The sequence below is a fragment of the Apaloderma vittatum genome, unplaced genomic scaffold (genome assembly GCF_000703405.1).
Source record: "Apaloderma vittatum isolate BGI_N311 unplaced genomic scaffold, ASM70340v1 scaffold2548, whole genome shotgun sequence".
In the NCBI taxonomy this organism is placed as follows: domain Eukaryota; kingdom Metazoa; phylum Chordata; class Aves; order Trogoniformes; family Trogonidae; genus Apaloderma; species Apaloderma vittatum.
The window spans coordinates 10,051-35,692 of NW_009730026.1; the positions used below are offsets into that span (position 1 = coordinate 10,051).

At 37.1% G+C, this 25,642-nt stretch overlaps 1 protein-coding gene across 1 annotated transcript in view; it reads right to left on the reverse strand.

Moving 5' to 3' along the window:
* Window positions 1-209: 209 nt before the first annotated feature.
* Window positions 210-25,642, reverse strand: part of SMEK1 (SMEK homolog 1, suppressor of mek1 (Dictyostelium)) — a 44,311-nt gene continuing 18,878 nt past the window's right edge. The window contains exons 4-15 of the mRNA XM_009874619.1: window positions 22,993-23,610; window positions 13,496-13,573; window positions 13,284-13,400; window positions 12,629-12,745; window positions 11,330-11,461; window positions 11,138-11,240; window positions 9,806-9,964; window positions 8,443-8,612; window positions 6,549-6,691; window positions 3,920-4,110; window positions 3,175-3,401; window positions 210-954 (exon numbers count right to left, since the gene is read on the reverse strand). Coding sequence (XP_009872921.1) covers window positions 841-954; window positions 3,175-3,401; window positions 3,920-4,110; window positions 6,549-6,691; window positions 8,443-8,612; window positions 9,806-9,964; window positions 11,138-11,240; window positions 11,330-11,461; window positions 12,629-12,745; window positions 13,284-13,400; window positions 13,496-13,573; window positions 22,993-23,610 — 2,169 coding nt within the window. The 3' untranslated portion in view covers window positions 210-840. The remainder of the gene's footprint in view (window positions 955-3,174; window positions 3,402-3,919; window positions 4,111-6,548; window positions 6,692-8,442; window positions 8,613-9,805; window positions 9,965-11,137; window positions 11,241-11,329; window positions 11,462-12,628; window positions 12,746-13,283; window positions 13,401-13,495; window positions 13,574-22,992; window positions 23,611-25,642) is intronic.

A 25,642-nucleotide genomic window follows, 5' to 3' on the forward strand; every position in this document is an offset into this window, starting at 1 on the left:
TCATAAAAACTATTCCATCTTCCATAAAATCCTAAACATATCAAGAACTGTGATGCAGAACAAAATTACACAGGGTGAAACAGGTACCAGCACAACAGTGAGATTATATTACATCAAAAAATTTTAATGGTCCCAAATATATACTCAACAACTAAGCATACACTCAGGGGGGGAAAAAAAAAATTATGACACAAAAGTGACCACATCTAGAATTCCACTCAATCTTTAATCAAGAAGGGACAAACAAATCCCCCACCTCCAAAAAAATTCTGCAGTTTAAAGGGCAAAGAGAACAGATTAAAAAAAAAGAGGAAACTTTATATTCAGCCCTCCCCCGTAGAGGTTTTTAAAACCTGTTGTAGCTTGACTAAAATGTTCAGACCGTATGATTTCAAAGGCAGGTCTCTTTTATACAAAGAAATTGCTGGCATTCTTAACTAGTGAAGAATTATGGCAAAACCCGCCTTTTCTTCAGAAGTCTCATACGTGGTCCAAGAAAGCATATTCTGATTGTAGCAACTGACCAGCCAATCCAGAGTTCCACTAACAAAACTCCTGCCCTGTTGGCTTGTTTTTGTTTTTGATTTCCATTTCCTTCCCTGAGAAAAGGGCAACGTGTGGTCCAAGCTGGAGAGCTCAAAGGCGTAAGTCCTTCCCCTAAACAAAGTATTTCCCCTTCTTCTGCTCCTTTGAATTGGCACTTGATTGGCAGAAATCTGTTTGTATAGGTTGATCTGTGTCACACACAGGAATTCACAGAAGATTGCTGCTTTGCTGTGGGTCTCTTGTTTTCGGAAAAAACATCCTTCCCCAACTGGTAACGTTCTTCAGCAGTTGCCATTATGATGACTCGAGTTTTGCTTTCTTTGACAAAGGTAAAGTTTCCTCCTTATCTTCATCTTCATCATCCTCTTCATCATCATCAGGATAATCTACAAGCCCAACGAGGCCTCCCTACAAAGACAGACAATAAGTGTAATTAAGAAAAATGTTTGCACATAGGTATTTCATGTTTGTATCAGGAAACGACCTTTGCACAGAATATCACCATGAGTGTACCGATTCACGAAGTTCTGAACAAAACAAAGCAGAACAAAAATAAATCCTTCAGCACAAATGAAAGTGACACTGTCTGAAAAATAAATCCAAAACAGGGTTTTACCTATCCAACTGAATAGAAATACTTCCAGTTGAAATTTAAGAAAATCCAAAAATCCAGTTAGTTCTGCTAAGCGTCACTGCAGCTCTATCTGTAGAGATGTAGATTTTTTTTTTTTTTACCCAGTACAGCTGACTGCAGCAATCAGCAATCTGGAAGCACTTCAGAAACAAATAGAGAATATCCTTCAATTTCAATTTTTGAATTACGATACTTTTAGAACATAGTCTGTCTTCACAAAAGCTAGTTTAAATGTGTTTTAACTTAAGGAATTTTTCGTATACTATAGCTGAATGAGGTGTACAGGTTATAAAATTTAAACAACTTGGCAGCTGAAGATGAAAGCATATCAATATTAATCTAGTAATATTAAAAATTCCCTCGTATTGCAAATAACCACCATACAGTTACTGGTACTTTACTCAAAGTGTCTAATGATAGACATCCAAAACAGAATTTTTCAGCCAACTGTATACAAAAATACAGCTCAATAAGACAATTGCACATATTCTAAATAGTCACATACAACTTAACACTGAGCATACGACACATAAAAAACCAGGATCAGATAATTAACAAGAGCACCCGCAAACGTTTCAATAGTTTCTAGTTTGCGACTGTGGCACATTGATAATCACTGTACATTTTACTGAAAGAAGGTAGCTTATGCCTGAATCCATGAATGTTTTTTTCAGAGTACTGCATATTCAGTGTAACTCCAACACTTTTGCGACCAAGACTTGAAAATCTGGAGCCAATACTACACCGTATGCTATATGCTCCATATGTAAAGACTCCATTTCAAATTCAAGAAATTATACTGGGAGAGAACAAGCCTCCAGTAGAAATACTGCACAGACTGAGCTAAATCCCAAGCCAATTCTATCACTTTTAAAAAACATTTGACTAGCTATTCTATTTTTTTTCATAAATTAAATAAATTTGCATCCCCTTTCTCCACAGAAGGATTTAGAGGAAGCGTCCCCTTAGTTCTTCTATCGGCCAAATTCTTCTCATTCGGGTATTTTCAACAGAATCGGATCCAAATGCAAACCCTTAAGCCATATTTGACTGTAAGTAAGAAAAACCTAAACCCCTGCTTGCCTCTACTACAAGTTAGGTGAACAGGCAGCATGGTGCTGTTAAAAAAATAAGGTTGAATCAGACCTATCCCGAGGCTACATGAGGATCGAGATACAAACCTAACTTTTCAGAAATGGAAACACTTGTTATAAAAGTAAATTCTCATCATCTGAATGATGCTGTACCAACACTACCTTACCTGTTCCCCCCCAGTGCTGAGAAAACACCAGTCACACTATTTCCCTGACTTGGTCTGAATACAGTGTTGGCCACAAATCTGATAAAATCCAACAGTGTCCTAATATGTTTTAAAATGCTGGGTTTGGATATTCATCACAAGTTATATTGATTCCTTCAGACCGGCTTTCTTCTTCTTCTTCAGTATGTTCCAACCCAAAGCTGTATGTTATTTCAAAAGGTAAAGAAGTCATGCTAGGATATTAAAAATTGTTTAGGCTTTGGCTTACAGCAACCATTCCGCCATAACACAACTTACGTCTTTCACATGTGCCAGTTATATCATTCTGAAAAATACTAGAAATGGTAACAGCAGAAAGTCTCAATGGAGGTGATAGGACATCGTGGAGTCTGACAAAATTTGGCAATGTTTCCAAAGTATTTCTGTATTTTTACCTGCCAAATATCCCTGTGCAATTTCACAAAAGTAGCGTGTTGTCTGAGTTCCACAGTAAAGATAGCTGCAAAGAGCAGCTAGTTGTATGCTCCTTACTTCAAGAGTCTGGACATTAAAAGAGCTTTTATTTCTTCCTTTTACATATAGGTCAGATCTCCTTAAAAATGCTAAAGGCCAGACAAAAAGCACATACAAACCAGACAATCTATTATGGCGTAGCACATCAAACTTGAGAGAGACGCTAAAGCAAATCCCTAGTCTGTAGCAATGAAGACAACCCACATCCATTCAAAATTACCTTAGTTGTAATAGCTGCCATCTGAGATGTGCTTTTAGAAACTGAGCCTGGAGACCCAGGGGACCCAGGGGATCCTGGAGACCCTGGGGAGCCAGGCAGATTACTTGCAGATGACTGGCTGGTAAGGTTAGATTTTGTACCACTGGAAAACGAAAGCTTGAAACTTGGGCTCTGACGACCTGAAAGGTTAGTTTTCAGAAGAACTTCCTTTTCTTCACTTTCTTTTACTGGAAAGAAAAAATAAACACAAAATTTTGCACAAGTTAAGCAGGACTATCGAGTGAAACATTTAATTACAAATCACTTGACTGTACGGAAAAAGACTTTAAGACTTTGTGTGCAACTTAGTAAAGTGAATCATCATAGACGTTTTTTTGAATACTCCTCCATTACCTACCACCTGTTGTCATTGGCCAAGAATAAACACTTTATTCTACCAACGATATCACCTGAACATTTAGATCAAAAACTTTGAATTATAAACCTGAATAAAAACACAAGAAAACTTAGCTATAAGCTAAAATTGTCATTCAAATACTTTAAGAAATCAACAGTATTATTTTGTGTCATTCTGCATTTAAAGACAACAAAACTTGTTTTGAAGCAGTGGTCCACCAACCTGGTGTCACAATTTCAAAATTTAAGAACTTCAGAACAAATACATGCAAATCCTTCAGTGCAGCAGAACTAAAAAAATACAAGTTACAGCTTCTGCATAAGCCATAGGGGCACTCTTATCACTCACATTTTTTCCTCTCCATGAATTTACTGATAGGGTCCATAATATCTTCATCATTTTTAGTTTTGTCAGAAGGGGGCACCACTGCCTCGCCATCTTCCATATCGTCTTCATCAGTATTAAACCACATTTCCTCCTCATCCTCCAGGGTTCTTGCATCCCTTCTGTATCTATGATTTCTCAAAATGGAGCGCATGCTGCAGAACAGTAAGTTTGAAAACTTTTTATTCAAAAAACCAACTCATATATATAATAATAAAACTTCTACTTGGCAGTTACTTAAGAGTGACGGCTTACAGATATAAATATTGTAGAGCAATAAAAATACCAGCAAATAATTCTGTAATGTGAATCTTTGTATTTTCACTGCAAATATCATTACAAGCTTTTCTTTACAAAGAACCAAATACAGTGCAACTCTGCTACAACTCAAATGACCTTAGCTATCCAAAATTCTGTAGCTTACAAAGTAATTTTAATCAGTGTCACTAAAATCTTGCACTCAGGCTTAGTTTACCAGTTTACACTGGTAAATAAAAAAGCTGTAAAATAAGATTTTAGAAACTTCAGACTTTTTGTCTGAAAATACTTTATAACTTGTCAGCATTTGGGGTCCAATGTGTGAAAGAAAAAAGCCCAGCCTAACCCCAAATCTAACTTAAATATGACTCAGGTTTAAAATATATATTAAATGACAGCTATCTCTTTCTGCCACATCCACCTGTTAAACTTTTGGTCACTATCAGTATTTTTCATTCTTCAGAGCCTTAGACACAAGGCTCTCTCTCTCCCCTTAATCTACTATAAGAGTTGGTCTATCTCAGCTCCACCTTCCTATTCTTTTTTATCACAGCAGCAGCTTGGAGGAGAGGAACAGTGATGATGAACAGGCGGAAGAAAAGTGGAAGAGAGGTTGAAAACACTCTTTTAATTGCGAAGTGGTGATTCCAACAGTCAGTTTGCAATAAAAGCATGGAACGCTTTACAAATTTTCCATAGCACTTCTTCAGAATTTACTGGCAACAACGCTAAGTCTGAAATTTGATGTTTTTCATACAATCTTTATTACCAGCATCAAAATGTTAACTATACAATGTAGTAGTCTTACTCTATTTAAAGAAAAGGTCTTGCATTACTGACTGCAGGAAAATTAGGAAATTACAAGGTACTAAATGAGAATGCTAAATATACTTTAAAAATTAAATCTAATTCTGAATAATCTGCTTGCCAACACTATCATCTGGATCTATACGCACTGCATCACTTTACATCGCATTTAAATCCAAGTTCTGCCAATAGTGCAGAAGTATTAGTTAAGTGGCACTCTTCTGAATCCTTTCGTGGCACACGTCAACAAAATTTCTGGCTTTCTTCCTTATTGAACTATTCTTTGCTAACATGTGTGAACAGATTAATCTCATTTTTGCATTTGATTGTTTCTGGGTCTTCACTTAAGAAGTTACACACACTGTGACAGGGCTCGTGCAGGCAGTAGGCAAGATGTAGGAAGAAAGGAAAAAAAAAGGGCCAGTTCAGCTACAAGCCTCCTGAAGCTGTAACTTTCTGGTGGATAAATTCATGGAGCACAACTACACATAATCACTTAGCTCAACTTAAGCTAAGGAACATTTTATTTCTTCTACTCAATGGAAATGACTGAAGCAAGTGGCTGCGTGTTTCTTCAAACACGTTCGCTAATGCATGAACGGTTGGCTTGAATTTCATAGCTGCTAGAATGATAAGCTGTGCTGACACAAGCCAAGGTAATAACATCACACCTGTAAAACATGAGTACTCAAAACTGCAGATCCCACACATACTCTTGAAAGCGTTTCAAGATTTTAAAACAAATCTATGCTTATACTCTCATTTTAATTGCACCAGTCTCATATTTAAATATTGGTTAAGAAACCTTCTGGTAGGAGACAAAATTACTTAAAAGTCTGAAATTTCAAGACATCCTAGGATGACTGATCAGGATTAATTTTTTTTAATGTACTTTCAAACTAGCTCAAGGCAACAGAACAACAGTTCTTGCTTACAATTCTTAAGAGTAACTCATCTGTTTACACAAGTAGTCCATTTTGTTTTAATAAAACTACACACAAAAGTAATTTCCCAAAAATAAATGGAGCAAAAAGTCCTAAAGTTCCTATTTTTACACACCCTAACCTTCTAACCTTGGATAACTGTACTAGGGAAGGGGAACTCGTGTTCTGGCAAACAGAAAGAGTGATTCGAGTGTTGGAAATCTAATGTGAAGTTTTTTGAAGGAAAAATCCACAGAATGGTAACTCACAACCGAACAATCTTTCAAATCAAACAGTGGGAAACATTTAAACAAATGAACTTCTGATACTTGATCAGCTTCCAGCCTCATTACAACAGTGTATGTCCATTAGGACATGACAACTTAGCATCACCACTGGGGCCCAGCAACGAGTGTGAGCTGATCAAGAGGTTGAAGCAATCCATCTGGAAATCACACTTTCAGTCAAGTAAATTCAAGAATGCCCGAGATGCAGGCAGAAGTCTAAATGGTTTACATTCCTCACTACCACAGAACAACCCACAAATATTCCCAAAACAGAGTTAAAGCACTAATAAACTACTAAGAGCATTTAGTGCAATTTACCTGTCAAGTTTTGGATTATCTTGTCTTTCCCTTTGTTGCTCAAATCGTAGTTTCAGTCCTTTGAACGTCTGCACATAGTCTACGTCTTCCAGTGCCTTCCAGTAGTTTTCAATTACATGAGCTGTTAATGATTTTATATCTTCCTATACGAACAAACATAAAGTGACTTATTTTCCTTCAAATTACTTAATACAACGTAAAAAGTAACTGAAGTTAGAGCTTATTTTTAAACATTCCGTAAGAAGCATCATGTTAATTAGCTTATGCAAAAAATAGTATTATACTTGAAAGCATAGTTAAAAATCTAGAGCTTCAAATATTTGGTTAGTGAAACAGGCATAAAATAGCAGCAACTTGCTAGCAGTATTGCCTTCAAACAGGATGTATAGAACCTAAAGCCCTAACCGAAAATTATACCAAAGCCAATTCTAAAAGGTTGTTCCCACTCTAACTTAAAAATATTTTTATATTGATAGATTTAACTGATACCTGTTGTAATGAGCCAATTAAAAATATGTTTTCGAGCTGCAGACTTAGCATTCACATTGTTTGTTTCCTCACTGCAAATAAATTACTTATGTAAAAATGATTATTCAGAAACTAACATCAAGCTTTTCCATTTTGGCCATACAGTGCTGGTCAAGGTCCTTTACAAAAGCGTCCCAACTACTGTGCTATTTCAGTTTAACGCTGTGGCTGCTCAAAGCCGCTCTAGACACCTGAGGCTTGCACAGGGCCACGCACTGCAGCAGGAAAATTGCTCCTGTGCAATTTTCTATAAAAAATAAGAAAGCCTGTGTGGCTTTCTTAGCACTGCACAGCCCCTGGAACACATGGCAGAATAAACACCCTAATGACCATCTACCAAGGACAAGCAAAGCAAGAAAAAGCTTAATATACTGATTTTTTTCCATTTTGGTTACGTGTTCAAAGGTCACCTGTTACAAATGGTAATGTATCACCAATAACAAAAGCACACTTTTTAAAAAATTTGCTTTCTTTAAAAAAATTGGCAAACACTGTCAGATGCCAAGCATTCTGGAAATGCAATTTGGGTATCAATGTGAAAAGGAGGATCTATTTTGCCATAGTGTGAACTGTGGAATCAGCACTCAATCGCACAGAGTACTGAAAGACCACAGCACAGAAGTCAGCGCCACCTATATGGACTGACTTTTTTCATAGCTTCAAAACCATTTTAAAATCAACTCTTCCATGGTGATCAGGTCACCTTGGTTGTGAACTACCTTGATTCCCAACTCAGAGGAAAGATGTCATCAGCACAGAAGATTTCAAAGGCCTCCTTTTTCCTCACTCACTTACTCTTCCACAACTGTCTGCACCCGAGCTTGGCCTCACTAACACATCTCCCGTCTGTCAGAATGTGACTGCTGAAAGCACAGTGAGGAAAGGGTACTGTGCAGCCAGCCAAACTGGCGTGAATATTTTAAGAGACTCCCCATGGAAGGAACTTTGTAGCATCTCCATCAATATAATCAAAAAAGACTAGAATTTCTTCTCTTCGGTTCCACAGTCAGCTGAATTGACATTACAGAGCACAGCTGAATTGGATGTTTTAAAGCAGCAGTTTCAAATTATGCTCCTGTCGTAACAGGCCCATCCAATCTGCATGATGACACTTGATTGGTGCTGCCTTTGCAAATGTGGGTACTGTGAACACACTGTTGACTGAATTTAACTTTCAAGTCACGGTGCTGTTTGAACATAAAGAACATGTACACATGTAAGTGATATAAAAGAAAGGTCATTTAAATACAGTATCATATGGTCCTATTATAACAGCATAATTTAAGGCACAAGCAAAAAGCTAAATATTCTTGAACTACAAAATTAAACAATAGAGTAATTATCTTCAGCATATAAAAGCACTCACCACTCTGATAAATTCAAACATCTCTATTATGGCAGAGTTCATCAGATTATAACGGGAACCATTATTTAGAAATGCTTTCACCACAGGTTCAAACAAAAAGCTTTTCATTATGTAACGGTTGTAGAATTCATCCTTTAGCCCAATTATCTTTCTCTTGAAACGAAGGGCACCTGAAACAGAGGTGTTGTCACAAGAATTTTCAGATTTAAGAAGTCCAGAAACCATTCAGCATTAGTTACGGCAATTTGCAACCTCAGTTCTTATACAGTATTACATTATTAGAACCAGGTAATACATTCAGCTGTTCTCTGCTTCTCAACAGCCTTGATGATAGTGCTCAAGATTACTTATCTATTTTATCATGCAAAAAAAAAAAATCCTCCATCATATCTGTACAAGTGAAACCACCTCTGTTCACTAAAGAAATAGTACACTACTGTTCAACTATATCACTAGAGTGTATTTTCAATTTTTTAAATTACTTACGATAAAGGCAAAATATTTTCTCAGTAGAAAAACTAGGAAATTTGCTTATCATTCCTATTATTCAAATGTAAGTTTGATTACATTTAATTGATTCCTATGTGATTAGGATGCAAACTATCTCAATCTAAAACTGGTAAATGGCATTTCCTTCACAAACACAGTAAAGCTCTTGCTTTATCTCTGAAGTGTACACAGGTATGTGAAATGCCCATGCACAGAGTATCATCTCGCTAAAAGGCAGCACCAGTTGGTTAGCAACTAGGTTAAAAAACACTATTCAAAGGTTCTAGAACCAAATTCAGGTGGCTCAGTTACAAATTTAAAAGGTACTTCTTATTGTATGGTACTGCTCAGTCAACTTCAGGCTTTGCTGAACTTTGTGCACACAATGTAATCATAGAAAAAGATCTCTTACCTGCCCCCAGAATAAAGTCACACTGCTTTACTATTACTGTGCTGAGCATGGTCAAGAAGCAACCAGCGTTTGAAGAGCAGCACACTGACCTTCTGTGTGATATAATGCAGTCCATCAACTGTATCTCTAATTAAATAGTTCTCATAATTTCTACTAAAAAAAAAAATCTAAGCCTACAATAGTTTTCTTAAGATGCTCTATATTGAAATACTATCTTTTTGATTCACCTCTATACTAAGAAAAGTCCTGCTTTTTCAAAAAAAAAAAGCATCTATAAATGCAAAATTATTTACCAATACTAGCTGACATATCTATAAATTGGTATGAGAAACACAGATGATTAGAGTAGAATTTCTGTGTTCAGTCAAATTGTGATGACCTGTAAACAGCTTTCTTCCAGCAGAATGAAGATACATAACACTTCACATTCACAAAATACCATTCTTATAGTTTCAAACTTACACAATGCCAAGAAAGCATGCTTTGAGGCCATGAGAACAAGTACCCTTCGCAGGATATCTTTGTTAATGATGTAGTTCTTTATGTGATAAGTATGATGTTCTACGCAGAAAGTTAGCAATTCCAGTATTAATGCCAAGAGTTGGGCTGTCTGAAAATCATCTGTAATAAAAACAAAACCAAAAGTAATTAAAAATATCCAGGGTATTGCCTTCAGAAGCTAACTTCAAACATCCAATTGCACTCCTGTAAGCATTTCGAAGTTCTTGTATATTCCCACAGATAGTTTAGGGAACACGCTGAGGACTATGTTTAGCACATTAATTGTACATTTTGTCTGTCTTAAAACAGTCTTTGAAGGTTCAGGGAATATAGAACTTAACACTAACACAAGTGGCCAGGCTTATTTAAGCAAATCTCATCACAATGTCCACATGTCTATACTATAAAGAATTGCTCTACATGCAGTACCAAAAATGGAACCTATGATGCCTTTTAACAAAAGTACTATGCAAGAAATATCTCAAGCTCTTTTTTTAATGCTTCTAGGACATAACGGTATCAGCATATACAAAACATAACACAAATCCTGCATTTAAGTAGATAAATAATAAATTAAATAAACACTACATTTAAGCTTTTATTAAAAGGCAGTGCTACCTTTTTATAAATAGTGCCAGACTGTTGACTGGTAAATAACGTACGTATTTTAAATCGTAAAAATCTGGAAGCCAGTTAAGCTAAAATAGATTAACTAAACCACTGGAAACCTACATAAACTAAAAAGTTCAGAGAATATTCATGTATCTTTTACAAACCTCCTCTAACATCCGTTCTGGATGTGGCACACTATTAATAAACAAACAGAACTGCTGCTAGTAGCCAGCAAGAACAGTTACTTCATCACTGACCTCTGCTTTCTTAGTTTGATGTAGAGAACCAATACCCTCAAACTCAGCAATATACTGTGATACACACCTTCCCAGGGGCATTTCTGCATCTTCTTTAGTAACCCCTCACCTTAAAAACATTTACACCTGTTAACAAGTCTATGTCACTGAACAGCCCCATGAGCTACTAAAAATTCTACAAATATTTTCATTTTTGATAAAGTAAAATCTGCAGCAAATGCTGTTCACTTCTTGTCAGGTCTCTGTTGAATTTCATATTTTTAAATTATTCAAATGACTAAATCATGAATCAACATTTTACTTTGAACTATGCATCATAGTCTTAAGATTCTCTTTAAGACAGAAAACATCCTTTGACGGTTACTCTATTTTAAATATGGACATTCAACAGCCTTGACGTGCCCAAAATCCCAAGTGGCATTACCTTTGCTAGGCTTGTCCTCTGTAGTATTGGCCAATAAAGGGGCTGTGAGAACATGCATACAATGTTTGTAGAAGAAACCCAAGAACTCTGTCTTTTCTGTTTTCTAAAGAATGAAAAAGAATTTATATACATAACACATCAAACACTCTAAAAAAAGCCCAAGTGTAATTTCATTTGAAGGCATTTACTTACATTGGCAGTGGCAAGCATATTTTCTGGATCAACTAAAGTACGAAGCAAACCCATGAGTAGCACTGCTCCTCCAAGTTCTGGATCCGTGTCACAAATCATGTGTTCTATAATGAGGTTAATGAGTAATATATCCTAACAGGGGGGAGGAAAAAAAAAGGCAGAAATCAATTCTAATGCTACTTCTTTGTGGTTCAACAGTAAGAAGGCAAGTAGTGAAGAACAACCTTTCAAGCAAGTAAAAATGGTTCTGAAATTAAGAATCTAATTTAGAATTTAGTTTGAATTGAAATGCCAAAAGATAAAAAGCAGAGGCAGATACTTAACAGCGTCAAAGTTCAACTGACTTCTAGAAGCCTTTTCAGAGTACAGAGGTTTTAGTTTGTATCCCCCTTTAAAATACATACCAAGGGTTCTATTTCTACAAACATACAACAGTAAATTTTATGCTGCTATTGAACTTGATGAGATTACTTTCACCAAAAAATAACCATAATGTACATTTGCAGAAAACAAGAGAAAGTAGAAAATGGTATTTATATTTAGTAATCCCTACCCTAAAGTTGCGTAGTTACCACTGTTCCCCATACAAGAGGACAGCCACCAGATTTAAGTGGCTGGAACCACCAGTGATACTCCCTGTCCCAGCTGCCCCACTCCTCTAGTACAGAAGTAGCAGCACCAGCGCCTTCCTGTTTTCTGGCATGTTTTCATCAGATACAAGAAAAAAGCGTTAACTATCTCCTCGATGGAAAAGGCAGCACAATCTTTTTTTTCCACTGAATATCACTTCACCAGTCCTGTGCTGGCATTTTGTATTTATCACTTCCAGAGGATCTCTGGGAAATGCAAACCTCTGTCAAAAAGTGTTCTTAAAAACCTGGGACCCTAATTCCACTTTCGATATAAGTGATAGTAAACTGAACACAGGTTTCTTACAAGTAAACTAAAACCAGATGTACGTGCTAGATGAAGACTGAAATTTACATTTCACATTTTAAGGAGAACATCATTCAAAACCATTTTATTTTGTTTGGATGATGGCCAGTGTTAATCAAAACAGTGGCTTACGGTAACCTGTTTTAGTTTACACGCAACGGACGAGAATATTTGACCAGGTGAACATTCACCTGACTATCAAACTTCTAAAATCATGGTAGTTCAGTAGCATGTAACCATCATGACTATATTTCATACTTCTTCAGAACTAGGGCTCATGTCATTAATAGAGTTGTAAACATAGAGAACAGTAATTTCAAAAAATAATAATAATACACACATTTCTGGGGACCCTCTACTTACATCATCATTCTGCTGCGCTTCCTGCATGACAAACTCTCGTACCATGGATGGGTTGTATTCAACCAAATATGAGAATATATCAGTGGCTGCACTTCGCACTTGTGCATCATCCATACCCTGGAAAAGTCAAATAAAATCGTTTATGTTCCCTTAAAAGAAGAGACTTTTAAACCCTACTTCTAAGTCATACCTAACTACTACTAAAACTGTATTCTAAAACTGAGTTTACTCTGATCTCTTCTTTGTACATCTGTCAACTGTCGGCAAAATAAATTTTACGGTTTCCCTGCCCTTTGGTCCATTTCCCTATTTTCTTACTGAATTGTACACCAAGTAGCCCGTAAAGATAGGCAAGTGAATGAGAAAACAAGAACGTAAGAATGTCAGGGCAGTTACCAATGTCATATTTTAACAGCTTTTAAAGTTTTACAAAAATATTTTAAATGTTCTGATTCTCAACCTAAGACAAGACAAATGAAGCAAACGCTAACTAGAAAACTAACAAACACTAACTAGAAAACTAACAAACACTAACTAGAAAACTAACAAACACTTCAGTAAACTATGTGACTGAAGTCTGGCATACTTACTTTTTAAAAAACCTCTCTGGAGATAAACAAAAAGTGTTATCACAAATAAAAATGAACTGACTTACCAGTATGACTTCTAGTGCTGGCAGTATGCCCATATTTGACAATGTTTTGAAAAAAGCATCTCTGTTTTGAGGTTGCAGTGTTTGAGAGAATGCACAAAACTCTTTTAGAAAATTCACCTGAAAACAGGAATAATATAACAGTAATTAAAAAAAAATGTTCGTATCAATTTTTAGTAACTGTCCCTTTTATGTATATTTCGTAGATTTCTTACCAATTCCTGTCTTTTCTCCTCATCTGTGGCTTCATCTGTTAGTTGTGCAAACAAGTCTGTCAGAAATTTTTCATCTTCCTACAAAGGCAAAACAATACCATTTGTTTATTTATAACATCAAAAGGCATCCAAATGTAATATGAAGTTTTTCTAAATGATGCCTCCTGCAATTAAGAGAACATAAGCTTGTGTACTGTAGTTAATCACACCAGTATCAACTTTCTAACTGAATTTTCAAACAAATTAACATGAATCTTGTTTTTGAGATTTCATCAATGTTCAACATCACTCTCCCTCCTCCAACAGGTCATTCTCAGTTATAATGTATCTTGTATTGCTTTTCAGCCATCCTTTTTCTGTTTTCTACTGCCATTCTCATGATTTTGTCTTCAACTTCTTTAAATTCCCTCACCCTTGTCACACGCCCATCACCCTAAACCACACTACAATACCCTTGTTTCACTGCTTACATATATTTATAAACATAATCTGCCACTCAACCCTACCTACACACATACATATCTTTGAAATTTTATGAGACCTTTGCAACAGAACTAAAGCAAGGACACGACAAAAGGAGCTGCCTAATAGCAGGAAGGGGGCGAGATTCTTTCTCTCCAGCACTGTGAAAAGGGTAAATTCTAGAAACTAAATCAGAGCACTTCTATTCCATACCGCATTTATCGGGCACTCTGGCTGGCAGCAATCAAAACCCTTTCCATTATTTTTCATGCTGCTGTACCTTATACAAACAGCGGCCAACACATTACATATGTGTATTTAGACTGAAAGAACCAGCTTCCTGTAACCTTTACAGTCCTAACTAATGGAAGATTATTAAAACAGAAATAAACCTTCCCACATCCTTTCCTCAATACTATATAGTCATAAGACAGCTCTTGTTTGAAAAAGATCTGCACCATCAGATGCGGTTTTTTCAAGATGCTGCCAGAATGCTGTTTTCTGTGAGGTCAGTAACACCACATGCAATATCTCTCCATCCCAAAAACACAATGCTAGAAATCCAATCTTCCTTATGTTTACACAGAATAAAGTAGAAACATGAAAGCACTTCAGATACATCCACACAAACTTTCTCATCCTGCAAATCATCCAGGCTCACTTTCCAGCCTTGCTGTGAAAACCTTGGTTCTGACAGCACACCGCGCTACCGCAGCTACAACTCTGTCACAACCCATCCAGGGTCTGTATGTGACACAGGACAACAAAGATTAAACCCAAAATAGGTCGGCAGGAGCTACTACCCTACAAGGCATTTTGCCACACTAGATGGTAAACTCTATATTTAGGATATACCACATTTCCTCCTGTTTGAATTGTGCTCCGCTTCTAACATGACCTAACAGACTAGTGAGAATGAAGAAGAGTAAATTTCTGGACACAATTTCATGTGCTATTTCTGTGACTGCTTCAAAATCAAACCAAAAAGAGACAGAAGAGGCCTCATTTGAACTTTGCCAAAATTCACTCTGGAGGATCAAACACTGGAAACACAAAGTTTGATTTTCAGATTGCAACAGCCAAACATCTTCAAAACAACTATTAAGGTCTTTGATTTCAAGAAACATTACTTAAGCTGTGATGTAAGAATACAAGGATGTTTGACCACCTGCTGTCCAGCTGTTATCTTAGTAAGTTTCCTGTTCTAATATTTAACTAATATTAGATGTTACAGGTAACATAACTACACCACAGCAGAGATAATTATGTACTTGTTTACTCAAATAAAAAAAATAAACACAAAAGTGACAAGAAAACCCAACAACATAAACCATGGTGATTTTGAAGAAATACCAGTTATTCTCTATCACTAGTAGTGCATTTCAGAAAGGCTCAATAGTTTGCTTTCATTTATCTTTTTGCTATTTTGCTCAAGATGGAAAACCTAACCTCATCTATCAAAGCTGATGAGAAGATGCATGCTTATCCCCATCTGGAAAGTGTAACCTCTACTTCCATTCTCTCTGTGAAATGAATTTTTCACCTCGTTCGCAATACCTGGCAGTAAGCAGAGGTCAACACCACAAAAATACCTTAGAACTATCACAGGGTAAAAATAATGGTATTTTCAGCCTTTAAGTGAGTCAGTCACGATGACTGCACTTCTGTATAAGAAAGGTATGTAGTATTACCCAAAACATCAAATATTGGTTTTAAAGTCAAAATGTGCAAGGAGAGGAGGAGCCTCTGCACTGCTGGTGACATGTGGGTCCCATTTACAGCCCACAGCAGAGTCCCAGAGGCAGAGCTGGTCCCGTGGGGCAGCCGCAGTTGCAGTTCCACAGCAGATCCCGGCCGGTAGCACCTCCCAGGCAGGATCCCAGCTCAGCACCCTGACCAGATCCCACCATGTTCCTCCGCAGCGGAGGACAACCTGCTCACCCTGTTACTGGGCTTGCAAAGATTTTAGACTTCTAGAGGGGACTTCCAAACACTGGGAAATGATGAAGACTTCAATGCTGACAGTGTTTCAGGAAGAATTTGCAGAAGTTTCATATGTAACCATTTTTCAACCTTTCACATATATACTATAATACAGTATTTTACAATTCTGCACTAAATAGAATATTGAAGCATTTCCCACACCATCTCTCTCCCAAACTCCATTAAATACATTCTTGGAAATCTCTAGGCCTCAGAAGAACTGTGATCTATTTAAAACTAGACAAATTAAGAAGGATCCGAGCGATTCGAAACATCCTACCCTTACTGGACAATATGCAGGTAAACGATAGTTATTCCAAGAAAATTAAAAAAAAACTATTACTAACTTCACAGTTATACCTTAGCCCTGAAATGCGTTCAGACACTATTTCATTCCAGATGCTTACTGAAAGGCAGACAGTTGTTATTGACGGGAAAACCCCCAACCCTCTCACATTTATAGAAAAACTGTGATTGCAATGAACACTCTAAATACAAGATTCTCTCTCAAGCTATAAAACTACTGATAAGGACAGCTATCTAAAGACACTTTTCTGTACAACGCTACCAGAATCTACAGGAATGCATCATCTGAGAGCAGAATTCACGTATTCTAGAAGTCACAAAGCATAAACAACAGAATCACAGAATGTCAGGGGTTGGAAGGGACCTCAAAAGATCATCTAGTCCAGCCCCCTGCCAGAGCAGGATCACCCACAGTAAATCCACAGGAACACGTCCAGGCGGGTTTTGAAAGTCTCCAGAGAAGGAGACTCCACAACCTCCTTAGGCAGCCTGTGCCAGTGCTCTGTCACCCTCATAGTGAAAAAGTTTTTCCTAATATTTTTGTGGAACCTCCTGTGTTCCAGCTTGTACCCATTGCCCCTTGTCCTGTCATTGGACGCCGCTGAAAAGAGCCTGGCTCTGTCCTTCTGACACTCTCCCTTGACATATTTATAAACATTTATGAAGTCACCCCTCAGCCTCCTCTCCTCCAGGCTAAAGAGATCGAGCTCCTTCAGCCTTTCCTCATAAGGGAGATGTTCCACTCCCTTCAGCACCTCTGTGGCTCTGCGCTGGACTCTCTCAAGCATTTCCCTGTCTCTCTTGAGCTGAGGGGCCCAGAACTGGACACACTATTCCAGATGTGGCCTCACCAGGGCAGAGTAGAGGGGCAGGAGGACCTCTCTTGACCTACTAGCTACTCCCCTTCTAACACACCCCAAGATTCCCTTGGCCTTCTTGGCCACGAGGGCACATTGCTGGCTCATGGGCATCCTGCTGTCCCCTAGAACCCCCAGGGCCCTCTCTCCTACACTGCTCTCCAGCAGGTCAGTCCCCAGCATATACTGGCACAATTACACAAGCTTAAATGTTTTCCCTTTTTTTTTCCTACTTGCAAAAATCCCCCAAAACACGTCTGTGAACACAGCGCAAATGCATAATTCTTTGTAGTGTCTGGCCTCTTCATGCAGACAAGTGTCAAAACCCATTTGGACGAATCTTAGAAGCTGTGAAGGCGACAACTACTTTCCAATAAAATAAAATTGCAAACAAGAGTTTATGAGGTAATTGTAGCATCCAGTTATTTTCTCCATGCACAGAAATTACCAATAGAGCAATACTTAAACTACGCATATACCAAACACTAAATATATTCATTAATATTTTTGCAAGATCTAAGTAGATGCTCCTAGGATTTAATACCTTTCAAAGTTCATGAAGATAAAATTAAGCAAGGTCTTCTACTAGTCACTCATGACTTTAAAAACAAGAAAATCCACAGACAAAGTAGGATCACAAAAAAAGACACTATTTCTATATGTGATTCAACCTTCGAATTAGTTCTCCTCCTCCTAAAAGGAACACTAATTAGCTCTCCTCCTCGTAAAAGGCACTTAAAGCATTCTTCAAAAGTGGTCCTCTCTTCAACAGAATTAACTTTGAGTTATCAGATACTTCATGGCTGTGATTACAGGTAAATGACAAAAAATATTCCTTTCTCAAAAAACAGCCAAAAAGTCAATGATACCTAAGCTTGAAAAACCAATATGCTTTCCACCTTATTTTCCACCTTCGTACTCTTTTTAGGCAGAAATAATATTTCACTTCAGATAAAGTTTCAGAAAATGTTACCAGCAAATGCAGATTTACAGCTTTAAATACGCATTCCTTTGTGCTACCACATGAGAAGATTTAACAATTTTAAATGTTTATCTCAGACTGCTTTACCACACGTGATTTCATTTGCTATCGATACGCTCTTTCCACTTGAGACAGCACATTGAAACAGCAGCAGCATCCATCTAATCACATTAGGAGTTCCTGTAAACATCGAAAAGCGTTTTCTACTATGAAGAGGTTAATCTCAGAAATCATTGGCATTCACCATTGCAAGCTTCTTTCACTAACTCATTTCCCTCAGAAAGTGGTATCCTTTTACATTTTATTGCAAGGTAAATTTTGCTGAAAGTACATCTCCAGAGTTACTCCTGAGCTGACTACTGCAAAACAGTAGACCAGCAGGAGAAGTTTAAATCCTAACGCATTTGGACAAAACTACCAAGATGCACTGACACAATTCTTCCTCTAAAGCAAGTACAGATAGTTACATTCACGGGGTTCTGTTAAGAATAAGCAACTAGCTGTAAAACCACTCGCAAAATTCAAGCCAGCCTACTGTTACGTATAAATCTAGTAAAATACACAGATGTACGTAAATGCCAACCATTTTTTAGTTACTGAAAAGGGAGCTAGGGACTATCAATAATATGATTTTTGTACTTAAAAAAACTGATTTAACAGTATAATAACGCCATATGATCACTGCTCTACTAGACACATAAATTATTTTAACCTACGTCCAATTTTCCCCTTCCACCCTCCATTCTCCTGAAAATAAAGACTCTGACATCTAAATGTATGTACTCAAAAGTGAACCTAGAAATATTTTGTATTCTAGAAGGCAAAAAACACTGCAGGATCTTGCTGGCACAAAGAACATGCCAATGAGAAAGGGGGTAGAGAACGGAAGGAAATAGTGTTTGCTCACTCTATGGCGCAGTTTTGCAAGTTTTTGTTTTTTAAGAACTAGTTAATAATATAAAGGGAAAGAACTGGTGGCCTCCAGTGTGAACATTAGTATGTATTTTTTAAATTGCAAAAGAGCGTCATATAAAGCAAGAAACACCACTTACCTCTCCCACCCCCACTCTCAACACTTGGCGAACTCCATGTTTCAGCAAGGTTTCTTGGTGGCTATGACATCTCAAGACTAGAACTGGCTGGACCCCAAGCAGTAAGAGCATAATAGGAGGGGCTGAAATTGGAAAAAAATGTTATATACCTCTTTCGTATCTTACGTACAGCGAATCATAAAACCTCTAACTGAGCAGCTTTCGACAAGCAGTTAATTTCGTGGACTGGAAATATTGGTATCCCGGGTTTACTATCCATCACGACCAACAGTATCTAGTTTAGCATGATCTTGACTTAGTTACTTAAAATGACATACCTTAGACAAATCACAAACTAACCTCCCTTTCTCAGAAAAGCATTTTTAGAAAGATTATGGGAAAGCTAACCGTAATGAAGGAGGAGAGATGAATATAGTTCATAGCCCTAGGTGCCAAACGTGAACAATTCTCTATTTTTGATTTTACCACACAACAGGTAACAGTTATTTACCTACCAAAGAAAGTAAAATCATGAAAGCAGGTATCTTCCATGACTAAAGAATTTATTTTTGTTTAAAAGACATCCAAAATCTCTCCTAACAAAGCCAGAATTCTTAAGAATCAGCATATTTTTATTTATAGAATTCACTAGTTATAATTGAAAAACTGATCGTAAATGTCCAATCATGACACCAAATGCCTTAAATAACACACAACAGTAATTCTGAGTAAAGTCACCTGGCCTGTCACAAACACAGGCACAATCTGCACAGAGGCTTGTACAAGTTTCTAGTCACTTTTTCTCTAACAAACATACAGCTGAGCTGAGATCAGGGTATTGCAAAGTGCTACTTCAGTTAATACACAGCCTGACATGAAAGGGGCTCTTTAGATCTCATCTTTTTTTCATAGTGGAAGGAAGAGTTTTCCTTCTCCTTTCCTTAACGGCCAGTGAGAGGGAAAAGAACAGAATCTAAACCAACTCAGTTGTATACACAACTGTTGCAATATGTCACAGGGTATCAGCTGCTCAGTGAGATTACTTTTAATTCGAGAAGTAAAATTTACTAAGATGGCTCTTTTGTCACACCCTCTGTGGTCCAGGAGAGACAACCTAAAATTAAGAGCAGAAGCATTAACAACCTGTCCTATGCATCAGCTAACTAAGAACTTGAGACTCATCCATGGCTCCCAATAAACTATTAAGAAGCATCCCAGAAACTCTGCAACTAAAAATGACTCATAAAAGAAACAGCTTCTTAAGTACACACATAAGGTTAGTGAGCACCAGGATCTCCTAAGATCTAAAATAATGAATGCCAGCAACTCCAGCTACAAACAACTTTAAATTTTTCAAGACATTACACGTGGCCCCCCCAAAGTACTGTGATACAATCAGCTACAGAAAGCATGTTAAACCATACACTAAAGGAAGAAAGACCTTAAGAATTAGTCACAGACGTGAAATTAACAAAAGCAGCCTTTTAATTTTGTTCTAGAATATTATTTATTCTGCTTAAGGACACGAGAACGGACAGTATCTTACCTTTTATACATGGACTGTCAGAATGGAGGATGGAGAAAGGAAAAGTAAGAATGAAACTTTAGGGGGCAGAGATTATAGAAAACTGCAACCTGACATATTGCTCTATAAATAAATGAATAAATAAGTGTCAGGTAAGTAGGTTTAAACCTTGGTTTAGAGCTGTGAAAACCTGAAAAATCAATCACTTAGTCAAGCTTTTTAATCTCTTAGAAATGCGATGGTCATATAATTTATGATAGCCTCTTTTAATTCCCCCCAAACCAAGAACTGATCAATGTTAAATAACTTCTAACAGATTCTTATTTATAAACTTAGGGGGTTCCCCCTCAACAATACAGAGCTGTACTGTGAAAGGATTAGGAAATGCAATATAGCACAGGATGTATTTTCTTGCTCATGCACTACCACTCTTGACTCCTCAAAGCTGTAGAAAGCTCTTCAACAATTTATCTCATTTTGGAAGTTATGCAATGCTAATTCTTCCAGCTCTGCTGTGCAGGGAGTATACTTTATTCTCAACAATAGACAACAGCACCAGAAGTGAAGATAAGGTTCAGAAACCTGTGGTCACACAACAAACCAAAATCAGATTTGAGCCTCTATTTCAACTGTAAACTACAAGTTTCGCAACCAAACACTGACATTCTAACCCAAGCTTACCTCACAGCTATTAACCTAACACACACAGAAAAAAGGAAACTGATCAGCCGCTAGTCCTCGATCATGTTACCTTGGGATTTTTGGCAAATACAGCCTTAACAATTTTGCAGGATCGGGTCCCCTTTTTCCTTGCTCAGTTTCCTTTTCAGGTGCGAGATCCCTCTCGGAATCAGCCACTGACACAAAGAGTCCTGAATAATTCTTCACCTCCTCAAGTCAAAATGTATCATCCTCAGGACTTTGCCTTTAGCAACCCTTGCAGAGAGGTCAAGATGTTTCAGAAGGCAGTAGTCATACTGAATACTCAAGCTAAGACTCCTTTTAATTGAATCGTTTTCAGCACTCTCTCCAACTCAGGCTTGTAAACTTCCTCAAACTGGGCACTCCAAGATGACCAAGACCCTCAGACACACGTTTGTGACTTTGTTTGTCAAGGGCACACACACACAAAAAGTTTGGTTCGGGTGGGCATAATCGGGGATCTAGCACTACTGAAGATGTCCCAGGTGTTCCACCAGGCCTCCAGTGATTGACGCTCTGTCCACAAGGCGCACGCCTCAGTCGCTAGGCCTAGGCGATGTCTGGCACATCTGGCTCCTTATCAAATAATCCATGTGTGGACACAGCAGATTAAGAGATCCAAGAGAGTGGATTAAACACTATCAGTATTCTGATCAACTGAGTGTGGTGGCTAAAAAGTCAGGAGGGCTAGTTTTGACAATGATTTGTCATTATGAGCTTGCAAAAGGAACTTTCACCCTCCTTTGACACCCAATTTTCATGAAATTAAACAGGGCGCATTCTGAGATTCAACTGAAGATAAAATTATTAAGGTAACCAGCAGCATCTAGCACTTGTCCATTTCTTCAGATCAGACAGCCCCTACAAAGGCAGCAGCTATTCGTTTATTAAATGTTAGGAGAATTAAGGTAATGATAATTAACTTCTGCAAACTAGAACACGTGCTGTAACTCTTTGCTGAGTTAGAGATAGGTGTCACCTATTTCTACACAGTTCAGGAAGTTCATTGGTTGGTACAGAATACTTAAGACATGTAGATATGATATCTAAAGCGTTACACAATCTTTGTACATTTACACTGACACAGATCATGAAAAACTGTAATTACAAGTAGTATTATTTGCTTACAAGACAAACTAAGAAACCATTCAAGCACCTGAGGCAATGTTATGTTCTGAACCTGTACTTTCCAAACAGCTAATCTAATTTACTCCAAAATTAGAAACAGCTATATCCTTGTATGAGATTATATTTGCGAAATAGAATATTTAGGTCAAGCAACTTGATTTTTTTTTCATGGTAACATGACAAAAATTATCCTTAACTGTAGTGCCTGTAAAGTCCCAAAATACAAGATCAGCCCTTCGAAATGCAAACAGTACTGTTAATTCGAAACAACCTCATTCAGGATTCTACATATATTTGCTCCATTTAAATCAGTTACAGAGAACCTAGTCCAAAATCCGGAATTTAGGAACATACATTTAAGAGCTCCATACTGAAATCCATGCCTTTTATGTCATACTTCAACATGGCTTTCAGAATCACAGAAGTGAAGGTTCCACCGAAGCACCTCAATCTTTCCAAGAAAAATTATCCAACTTTCTCTGCCCAAGCTCAAACAAAGAGACTAAAATTCTGCAACTTACCTGTAACATACCAACTATTTCCACTTTATTAAAAAAGATGAAAGAATGAAGTGTTGATAGCATATTTTCCTCAAAAACTGAGGGAGTGGGTAGGACCATATCTTGAATATACTGTACTCTGTACGTCTGGTGTATTTTTTGCTTCAGCTCTGGATCAGATATAGGAATCACCTCTTTAAATTTTGCTGTTTTAGTCAGAAATTCCCTGTGTTTCCGTGACTGTGATAAAGACGGATCATATTCTAGGCATCCAATTACGTCCATTATACATTCCTCAGAAAACATTACTTCAAAAAGTGCAGTTCTGTTCAAAAGGAAAATTCCCTTGATAATTTCATATAAGTGGTGTAGTCCTTCAATGTTCTCCAAGTCTTCGCATACATGAAAAATTTCTAAGAGCTTCTTAATATAGCCCTCATTTTCCAGTGCTAGTGCGAGTTTTTCACGACGTAATGGCGAAGGCAGTGAAGATGCCACAAGTTCTGCAATTTCTTCTAGTCGACTTAATTCACAAGATGGCAATTCTAGACCTGGTGATGACATATCATCAAAACGTTCTTCCTCAGATTCATCGACAAGGTCCTGAGTGATATCGACAGAAGGGTCTTTGCCTTGAACCTACAAAGTAAGATGTGTTCAAAAAAGTGAGATTTACTGTTTACTGGTACTTGAACATCATTTTTTAAAAGTATCATTTCCAATGTCACACGCTTTTTCTTTGTATGGCGAAAATAGAGGTGCAAAGTTAAGTTTGACATTAAGTACAGATGGTCTGGAAAACAAAAGATTTCTTCAAACAGAAAGCTTTACAAAATTATTTCTGTGTTAGATATTTAATTCTATTTGTTTTCCATAAAAAGGAGGAAGAATAAAGGAAAAAGCTAGATTTTCTGAGAACTTCAAATAAAAAGCGAAAATTCATAATTACTAGTATGGGTGATAACTTTTTGATAAACTACTGAACTAAGCTATTTATTTCCAGTCCTTACTCTCTGCAGACAAGATTTCAAATGCAAATCAGTGACAGCTTTAAACATTTATATATAGGCCACTTAACTGCTTTTGATACTTCTCAAAGCTTCTGCTACCTCGAACAGAGGAGAGAGGCCAATGTTACTAATTTAATTTTTTTTTTTTAAGTTCTGGAGAGCTGCAAGTCAAAATCTGTTACCGAGCACTTTCTAAATAGTCAGAGGCACAGAATACCTTCTTAAGAACAGAAAATCTCAAACCAAAATTAACAAAATAGCGGAAACCTGAAGCTGTCAGAAAAACAAGGCACAGGATCTGCAAAGATCTCCCTAGAGATACAACAAGGAAACCATGTAAAGTAAGAACTAGTGAAAAAAACAAACAGAGATGCTTGGGCATCAGCGTTTCAGCCTTAACACTATCTTAATTGTATTATCTGCTTGGAGTGAAATATGTCAAATCCTGGAAGGCACTGCTGTGTAGAATAGCAGAATACTTACACATCAGCAATCGCTTCCAGTATTAAGTGTTATCAAAGTTTTCCTTTCAGAAGAATCTTTTAACGACTAAGGAAGTTAAGATCTTTAAAGCACACTAGACACAAATACAATAGCACAGTCTCAAAATAGGATATAAAGACACTGGTTTCTAACAAAAATATTAGATCTTCACATGAGGCTGAGGAAGCTGGGCTTTTATCTGGGTGTTTCTAAAGAACGTCATTTCCCCTTTCCCCCACTTGCTTTCTGTCCCCAACTTTTGGTCCTTTGACTGATAAGGTTCCCGTAAATGTTTCTGTAATTATATAAGTAAGTGGTGCACTGTTGAAAAGATGCTTTCCAAGAAAAAGTAAGGATCTACACACATGCAATTACAAAAACAGATTTCTTTTGCTTTTTTTCTGAAATTGGTGAGAACAGAGGGGAGAGAGAGAGATGTTTTTCAAGAACTGAGAGAGCATAGAGAGAGACAATTCAACAAATTTAGAGAAACCTCACCTAATGCAGCATAGTATGGAACAAAAAATCCAAACAAGAAATAACAAATTGAACTAGTATCAGTAAATATACTGATTAAATTCTTTTGGGTAATGGTCACTAGTTAATACCTGACCAAATGTTACCCAGAAACAATACTGATTCTGTGACTATATAGTCATCCAGTTGTAGTGGTAAAACAAAGAGTTAATTTGTGCATATTAAAATACATACATGCTACATATAAATAGTTTGATTTCTTTAAACTGTAAGAATTACAGTTTTGGAGTGATAATACAGGGATAGAGCTACCTCCTACTTCAACTATCAGATCAATCTTTCATACCGTGACAGTCAACAGAAGCACACTGTCACATTTACATGGAAAAAAGTTTTGTGAGAAACTCAATATTCCCTTCACCTAAAATAAGAAAAAGAAAATAATAAGAAGTGTAGAAAAAGAAATATGAATAAGATATGTTAAATCCTTGAGAAATACATTACAAAATTCACTAGGAGCTCATGTACGTTATTCTCTCTACAGTAAGACTTTGGACAGATAATCTTTTCCTTTCTGATCAACCTGGAAAATGTTAATTATGAAATTAATTGTTATGGAACTTCTTAAGCGCTCATTTTGAGTTAAACTTCCTTGGGTGATAATAGAGCTAAAAAGCAGTTAAGCAAAAAGGCTTGAAGTT